Source organism: Oncorhynchus nerka, linkage group LG22, assembly GCF_034236695.1.
Source record: "Oncorhynchus nerka isolate Pitt River linkage group LG22, Oner_Uvic_2.0, whole genome shotgun sequence".
NCBI lineage: Eukaryota > Metazoa > Chordata > Actinopteri > Salmoniformes > Salmonidae > Oncorhynchus > Oncorhynchus nerka.
In genome coordinates, this window is record NC_088417.1 from 67,043,222 (window position 1) to 67,052,510 (window position 9,289).

At 43.6% G+C, this 9,289-nt stretch overlaps 1 protein-coding gene across 1 annotated transcript in view; it reads left to right on the forward strand.

Moving 5' to 3' along the window:
- Positions 1-8,906, forward strand: part of ncor1 (nuclear receptor corepressor 1) — a 99,618-nt gene extending 90,712 nt beyond the window's left edge. Inside the window, 8 exon segments of the mRNA XM_029627674.2 lie at positions 1,439-1,587; positions 2,061-2,305; positions 2,520-2,669; positions 3,205-3,347; positions 3,625-3,678; positions 3,885-4,073; positions 6,040-6,228; positions 6,384-8,906. Of these exon segments, the coding sequence (XP_029483534.2) occupies positions 1,439-1,587; positions 2,061-2,305; positions 2,520-2,669; positions 3,205-3,347; positions 3,625-3,678; positions 3,885-4,073; positions 6,040-6,228; positions 6,384-6,580 (1,316 nt within the window). The 3' untranslated portion in view covers positions 6,581-8,906.
- The last annotated feature ends 383 nt before the right edge of the window (positions 8,907-9,289 follow it).

Here is a 9,289-nt window from a genome sequence, read left to right on the forward strand (position 1 = left end):
ACGCAATAACGACCTGCCTCTCTCTCGTTGCACTCCACAAGGAGACTGCCTGTTACGCGAATGCAGTAAGCCAAGGTAAGTTGCTAGCTAGCATTAAACTTTAAAAAAAAACAATCAATCATAATCACTAGTTAACTACACATGGTTGATATTACTAGGTATTATCTAGCGTGTCCTGCGTTGCATATAATCTGACTGAGCATACAAGCATACAGGTTTCTGACTGAGCGGTGGTAGGCAGAAGCAGGCGCGTAAACATTCATTCAAACAGCACTTTTGTGCGTTTGGCCAGCAGCTCTTCGTTGTGCGTCAAGCATTGCGCTGTTTATGACTTCAAGCCTATCAACTCCCGAGATGAGGCTGGTGTGACCGAAGTGAAATGGCCAGCTAGTTAGCCCACGCTAATAGCGTTTCAAACGTCACTCGCTCTGAGCCTTCTAGTAGTTGTTCCCCTTGCTCTGCATGAGTAACGCTGCTTCTATGGTGGCTGTTGTCATTGTGTTGTTGGTTCGAGCCCAGGGAGGAGCAAGGAGAGGGACGGAAGCTATACAGTTACACTGGCAATACTAAAGTGTCTATAAGAACTTCCAATAGTCAAAGGTTAATGAAATACAAATGTATAGAGGGAAATAGTCCTATAATTCCTATAATAACTACAACCTAAAACTTCTTACCTGGGAACTTTGAAGACTCATGCTAAAAGGAACCACCAGCTTTCATATGTTCTCATGTTCTGAGCAAGGATCTTAAACGTTAGCTTTCTTACATAGCACATATTGAACTTTTACTTTCTTCTCCAACACTTTGTTTTTGCATTATTTAAACCAAATTGAACATGTTTCATTATTTATTTGAGACTAAATTGATTTTATTGATGTATTAAGTTAAAATAAGTGTTAATTCAGTGTTGTTGTAATTGTCATTATTACAAATATATATATATAAATCGTCCGATTTTAATCGGTATCGGCCTTTTTTTGGTCCTCCAATAATCGGTATCGGTGTTGAAAAATCATAATCGGTCGACCTCCACTATAGATGTCATGTGGGGACTTGAAGTATTTCTTGAAGGTCTCAAGCTCTCTTTCTCAAGTATTGGTTTCCTTATGGAATGTTTAAGTTACCCAACATGTCCCGAATGACTCCTCAGCCCAGTAACCTTGTAAGCTAAGTACGACAGAGCAGGCGACACCATTCCATTCCCCACAAGCTCCCATCTGGTCACCAGACCACTCCACAAGCTATTTCTGTCAGCTGGAGGCAAATGTATATCAGCTGCCTGTTGACATACGGGGAGGGTGGAAGGAGGGGTAGTTCTACCCCTCCTTCCACCCTCCCCGATATATCACCCTCTCCTCCATTCCCATATATCACTTCTCTCCGCCATTTCTCTACCCTCCCCAACTCAGTCTGGTAACTGTGTGTTATCCTCACTCAGCAGCTGGCATGCGTTCCTTTGACATGATCCGCTACCGCCAGTCAGCGGAGTCCCAGCAGCCCCCCTCCTCCCAGGCTGACGGAGGGTACTCCCAGTCCCAGCAGGTCCCCAAGACCCACCGGGTCATGACCCTGGCTGACCACATCTCGGTAAGACACACTGGTAGCTTTCCACGGTTGCATGCCATGTCTTTGCCTGCACAGTCGGGCATCATTGCTATATCATATTTTGTGGTTAGCTGATATTAAACACCTATCCAGGCATGAGTTCTGTCAGGCAACTGCTATGTAGTCAGCCTGAAGAAGACCCCAATGACTTTTTCCTTCATAGCCCTTTTTAACTGGGTTCCTAAGGCAAACAATCCATGTACTGTGTAACCAATACAAATGACTTAACCAACAATTAATGTACAGTATGCCTCCTATACCACTTTTTGTTGAATGATGATATCTTGAGTGATCCATCGACTGAACTGCAAATGATGATCTCAACAACTCTGACAACAGCCTCTACTAGACAACTTTGGATACAAATGTTTAAGAGTAGAGACTGAAAATGGAGGTGTGCCTCCAAATAATAACATCTTCCTGATCTGTGTGTCTTCCTCTTTCTCCTTTTATAGCATATTATCACCCAGGACTTTGCCAGGAACCAGGATCCTCCTCAGTCCTCCACCACCATCTCCTCCTCTGCCACCACCACATTCCAGAGCGCCCAGCTGCCAGTATCTAGCTCGGGCCCCGGGGGCCGTGCCAAGGGCCACAGCCGCTACAGCCCAGAGAACCAGACCCAGGCCCCATCACACCATCAGAGACCCACGCCCAGCAGAGTGTCTCCTGAGAACGCCCCTGACAAGCCCAGAGCCAGGTACAGTAGCAACACCCACCAGTAGCCCAACACAACCTCTTGACCAAGCTAGCCTGTTTAGTAGGGTAAACCGTAGCTAAACGGTTTGCAATAAGTTCAGGTTGTACCTCCCATGCAAAACATTTTCTCCCTAATCAACATAACCCTGGTGGTGCACCCCTGTCCATTCCATCAAATTCTCACTTTTCCCTCTCTTCCTCTGTCCCTTCCCCAGACCTGGTAAATCCCCTGATCGGGGTGGCAGGGGGGCGGTGGAGAGTTATGAGCCCATCTCCCCTCCCCAGAGCTACCAGGATAAACAACAGGAGGCCAGAGAGCAGCAGCAACAACCCCAGAGACGAGAGGCTGACCAGCCTGAGATGAGGTGTGTAGGACTGGCATATCTTCTTAAGTAGTGGGTGCTCTCGCATTTCTTTATGTTCACCTAACGCACACTTGTCAAACTCATTCTACAGAGGGCCGAGTGTCTGTGGGTTTTCGCTCCTCTCTTGTACTTGATTGAATAATTAAGGTCACTAATTAGTAAGGAACTCCTCTCACCAGGTTGTCTGGGGCTTAATTGAAAAGAAAAACCGGCAGATACTAGGCCCTCCATGGAATGACACCCCTGACCTAATGGAACGTTCAATGATATCACTAGACATATATGTATGTTTCGGCCATTAAATTGACAAACCAAAAAGCATGACAGCGATTTATTTTGTAAGTCTACGTGCATTTGTGCGTGTGGATACTGGATACCTTCAGTGCCCATGGACAGAATGTGCCTTGTGGGCAGCTGTGACCTGTTTGTCATGCTAACAGTGTGGAAACTGGGGGGAGGTGCCAGTGGCACGCTAGCCTAATCAGCCCTCTGCTGCCTGACTCTTAACCCCGTGGTGGCCTTTCTCTGGTTACAGGGGTGACTCTCGATCCCCTGGCAGTGTCAGCTACCTGCCCTCCTTCTTCACCAAGCTGGAGAACACCTCCCCTATGGTGAAATCCAAGAAGCAGGAGATATTTCGTAAGTTAAACTCCTCTGGTGTCGGGGATTCTGATATAGGTAAGTCGCCTCTTCTTATCTTCCTTGTACGAACGTCACTTAAGAAAGCATTCCAAGATAGAAAAAATATAGCGTTTGATGGAACTCAATTCGCACTGTATTTTATTAATTTAAAGGATATTTTCTATGCATTGCACTCATTTCTCATTTAACAACGGATAACATTGTAATAGGAAGACATACTGTAAAACGATTAACTCTGTCTTTTAGCGTCATTTTAGTTTGCAGTCAGACTTTTCGTTTGCTAACTGAACTATGCTATTGTTTCTCCTTTCAGGAAATGCACAACCAGGCACAGAGATCTTCAACTTGCCCGCTGTGACCAGCTCAAGTGAGTATAAACATTTCTAACACCATAGGATCCTATTCTATCACGATATACTCATATTCAAACATACTAAAATCATTTAAACCAGCCCAAAATAAATTGAAACAAACATTTTTTTAAATGTTTCTGTTTGAATACCCTAATGAACATGACCGTGGTGGCTGTGCCATGTCTTCCCCCTCGTCCTGTGTGCGTGTTTGGCCCACCAGGCAGCGTGAACCCCAGGAACCACTCCTTCAGCGACCCGGCCAGTAACCTGGGCCTGGAGGACATCATCCGGAAGGCCCTGATGGGCAACCTGGAAGAAAGGCCAGAGGAGCACCAGGGAGGGCCTCAGCCCAGCTGTAACACCCCCAGCAACGAGGCCCACCAGGAGGCCAACCCCTCACCTAGCATGGGTCAGTGGCAAACAACCACACGCAGCAGACTGAAACCACTAAACAGGAGTTAACGTTTATGTATTTACATACTCACACACCCTCCTTTTTAACCCTGTCTGTCTATAAAGATCCATTGGAATAGAGTACTTTGTAGGGTGTCCAATCAAAAAATATTTTGACCAATGGGTAAAATTATGTTAATTGTGTAGATACTCAGAAAACCAATGGTCTCTATCATAATCCGTTCAAAGGTTGAGTTTTTCTTACCCTTTGTAGGATGGCCAATATTAGGGTGACTAAAGCCCTATTCGCACGTGACTAGTATTACTATAGAACGGCGGTTATGTAATTATTACCCCAACATGTCCGTTTTAACAGGGGACGATTCTGGCGGGATTCGTTTTACCGAACTGCCCCTGTAATTTCTTTTTTTCCCCTTCATTCACAATTGACCATTATGACGGATGCCTGGAGGCTCTCCTAGGTGTGAAGATATTTCAAATGTCTTGGAATAGCCTAATATTAGCCTAATGGCCTTCAGTTCAGAGAAAGTCTCAATAATAATGCATATCAATAAGAACCATGAACTGTAACCTACGCAGATATGTAATTACCTGACGTATTTGGCAATTTATTAATTCATTAGTACAATTGTGTCCACTTAAGACACTAGGAAAGTTGATATAGGACGAAACAGATCATTAATTTGTATGCTACGTGCATAGCACTTTGTTTTAAGCATCAATTTGTTCCCATGTTCTAACCCAAACTGGGTGCAGCACCTGTTAAACTCCGTAATATCCCTCAAAACACAGGGATGAAGATTAGCACAGGATATGCATTATCAGAGGACCTTTGGAGTTTGCCGAAAAACAGTAGGTTTTTAGGGCTGGGATAATAACCTTCCTGCCAAGTGAAAATTACTGACATGGCAGATTTGAACGGGACTAAAATTACAGATGTGGTGATTTGTGCTCGTGCACATAATACCATTACCTGGGGGATGTATCCTGTCCGAGGGCTTAAATCAATGGAGGCCAGAGGAAAAAAGTTGTAAAAAATCTGGAAAATAGTATTTGCGTCAGCTAGCCTGGATGCTGTGCGAGAATTAAGGCAAACTGACAGGCTCAACGTCTTTCTTCTCAAATCTAGAGGGCATAAAACAATAGGTAAGAGCGTAACCGTAAGCTTTTTATTTTCAAATAATTTTACATTTAATTCAGCTCGTTATGTTAATTGAGCTTTTTGCGACCTGGGGAAACAACTTTTGCAGAAGACCATCGCAATGTAAAATCCTCAAAAGTCGCTGCAAGATGCAGCACCGCTTTATCAACAGAGCCCGGTGGCTATTGTCGGATGTGTTAGGTTACTGTTCATAATATGTTCGAGAAAGACGCCACTGAACAATTCAGAACATGAATAATCGGGCGGCAGGGTAGCCTAGTGGTTAGAGCATTGGGCTAGTAACCGAAAAGGCTGTCATTAAGAATTTGTTCTTAACTGACTTGCGTAGTTAAATAAAGGTTTTAAAAAATCATATCTGTCTTGGTAAAAATGTATTTTATAACAGAAGGAAGTGAATTTATCGCGAAAGCAGGTTTTCACCCACTCTGGGAAGAAAAAACCCTATACTTTGACATTTTGAGATTTGGAACAAGCTCTCCAGAATAGTTCCAACTCACACTAACACCCACAAACTTACACACACCCACCACCTATGCTGCTGCCATACTGTTATTGTACTATTATTATTATGTATCCTGCTACCAGTCACTTTCTTCTAATCCCTGCCTACATGTACATATCTACCTCAAATACACCAGTATCTCTGCACATTGTAAATGCGGTACTGGCACTGACCCTGTAAATAGCTTCCTCTTTTAGTTATACTATTTTGATGTTGAATACTGCACTGTTGAGTAGGGCTTGCAAGTTAAGCATTTCACTGTATTTGTGCAAATAAAACTTATTGCTAACACAACAGGCAAGCAGAAACTGCAGAGCAAAGCCAACAGCCGGAAGTCCAAGTCGCCCAACCCAGGTCAGGCATACGCAGCAGCAGCCCAGGCAGCAGGAGGGGAGCGGCCCTCGTCAGTCTCCTCCGTCCACTCAGAGGGAGACTACCACCAGCAGGCCACGGGCTGGGCCTGGGAGGACCGGCCCTCGTCCACAGGTAAGACACAAGACACATTTAAACTCTGGGTCTCTGTCTATTTGTCTGTGTACACAATACCACATTATTAACAGCCACACGGGAATTCAGAAATCAGGATTTTCTAAATAAGAAAAATCCCTCTAAAGACTATCCTGTCTCGCATCTCTCTCCAGGCTCTATGCAGTTCCCCTATAACCCCCTGACCATGCGCATGCTGAGCAGCACGCCCCCCACCTCCATGGCCTCCCCCTCCATGCAGGCCCAGCAGCCCCCACCAGGAGGCCCTCTGGGTTCCCAGCAGCAGTGTGTGTGGGAGCGGGAGCCCCTACTGTCGGAGCAGTATGAGACCTTGTCAGACAGCGATGACTGAGCCCTGCCACTAGAGCCCTACCTGCCCCTCATCCCACCCCAGAGGAAGGGCAGGCCTCTCAGTACAGGCCTGCCTGCCCACCCCCTCCCCCCAACACTCACTGGTGCTGAATGAGTGTGGGGAGAACAGAGGGTGTGGGGGTGTCCTTTTTGGTGCAACAGCGCCCTCTGACTGCCAGCAGTAAGAAAGGCAGCGAGTGATTTCTGACAGGCTTTAATCTTCAGGATAGACTGACTCCCTTTATGTTCAGAAGCTTTGGCAGACAGCCTGTCAGGACAGAGGAAGCCTGGGTGGAGGATATGATGAAAGATAAAGAACTTGTAATGTATAAATATGAAAAAACAACACAAAATACACATTTCTTTGGGGGGAAATTGTTTGATTTTTGGAAAGATGCTTTTGTCTATAAGAAAAATCATTGTATGTAAATAGAGTAACTTTCTGCCGTTTTTTTTCTTCACTTGATTATTCTTATTTTAATGTTGATTTGAAATGGATCCATTTTGTTTTTGAATGAATCGGGGAGGAGCAGGGTTTAATCTTGAATATCAGTCTGTCCCTCCCTGTCCATCTCTTACCCCCCAACACAGTGAAGCTGAGAGACAGAGGCCCCCTATCCACCTGCCCACCAAGCACCACCAAAGCCTGAACATTGTTGACATATGTGAATGAAACAAACACACACACGTTAACATTTTAATTGTGCGTTTGTAATTTGATGCCTGTCTTTGCAACACTGTGGAGAAAGATGATGCATGGATGTAACAATATTTCTGCTGATCTAGAACTTAAAGAAAGCTTTTGTCAGTCACCGCACCATTGATAAAAACAAAACCAATATCTTTGGAACAAGTTGAGAACACTGGTGTAGGAGCAAGCAGAAAGGTGAAAGAAGACTAATAAGCTTGATGTTGTTCCTTCTCCGCGTGACTACTTTACTTCTGGGCCCCCATGTTGATCTGAACTCTGTCAATGAGCCAATTGTGTTTGGATTAAGCTGACCACAAACAAGGTGGGTGTACTGTATGGCACACAGTCTGACCCGTAGCTGTCTCTCTAGGGTTTCCAACCAGTGCAGAATGTTCTACTTACAGTACTCTGCAACCCACGTTGTCATGGTAACTAAAGTACGTCAGGAACCTTCGCCCAAGATTCGCCCATGCCTTGTGGCTGGAGAAAAAGAAGGCAGCTTTAAAATCATTTTCTCAGATAAATATTTTGGTGTTTTTTGTTTATTTGTTTTGATTCCGTAGTCCCTCTTTTTATTTTTTATACTGTCCTGACAGTAAACTGATCTGTGTGATTTGTCTTTTATGTTTTTAGACAACAAAAAAATACAAAACTAACCAAACATAAAGAATGGTCTGCACCATTGTTGCACTTTTTGCTTTGTAACCTTTGACAACAAAAGCATACTACCTGTTGTATAACTTATTCAAGCTCCTGCAGAGGATTGTACTGAGATGTGCTTTGACTTTGCCCATAATTAATGGAAACCTGGATGTTTATGACCGAGTTCCTGTCTTTTGTAGCTGGTACATGGTTTTGTAGTGTGACACATGCAATTGTTTTACTTTTGTGTATGGTACAGTCAAGTTGTTAAGGAAGAGTTGCTTTTTTGCAGTCATGGTGACTATTCAAGTCCATTGCCTCTTAATCTATTCTCTATGAATATCCAAGATAAATCAACCGTTTTGTCAAAAGACTAGGTCAACATTAATAATGACAGTAATGTTCCATTGCAAGACCCTTTTTCGGATATGTGAAAGCATACCATGTTTTTTGGTTCTCTCAGCTTCTGCTTCGCTTAAATAATCCCAATCTGCTCTAAACCTGATATTTCCTTGGTTTTTTCCGTTTCATTTTGCTTTTGAATTGTTTAAAGTCCTAAAGCTGATGTTCAGATTTTTATTTTCAACATCAATTTTATTCATCCTATTTTTGATGGGATGTCAAGTGTTTACAACGGCAATGAGAAAAAGGTTACGAAACTTGAATCTTAAAAGATACATCGAAATGAAGCCGGAAAAGACTAAGTGCAACTTTTCAGCTGTGTCTTTGTCCAAAATTGCACCTTATTCCCTATATAGTGCACTTCTTTTGACCAGAGCCGGTGCACTATATATGGAATAGGTTGCCATTTCGGAGGCACCAAATCTGTCAAACATCGTGGTAACTTTTTTTATCTGTTTAAAAATTTGAGACTTGAAAACCCGTGTATCCCATGATGTTGAAATGCAATGTTTGTATCGCACAATGTCTCTTAGTAGTCTATTACAAGAGTTCAGACCAATCAATAAAGTGGATCAGTTCTCCACCTCTGAAATGGGGATCTTTTGTTTCTTTCTCGTATTGGTCTTTGGCTTACAGGTTCTGAGACCTCTATCATGAAGTCTAGGTCAAGAGGCTAATAGCTTCATCAATACAATGCAATGCTCATCTATAATGACTCATAGTATAGTGAAATGACCACAACCAAAAACAATCAACTTTGTTTTATTTGGTATGCCGAAAGAACGCTCAACAGAACAGCCTTTCCACATTCCGGCTGAAGACCAACAGACTGTAAATCAGGCCAAATGTGTAGCATTCTTTTGGCTGGAACGTGGGATCTCTGGAATGCGGTACACCTGAAAGACGAGACAACCTTTTTTTTTTTTAGAGGGTCTGACACACGGGTGTGTCTTGGTGGTGGAAAGGACACACCCA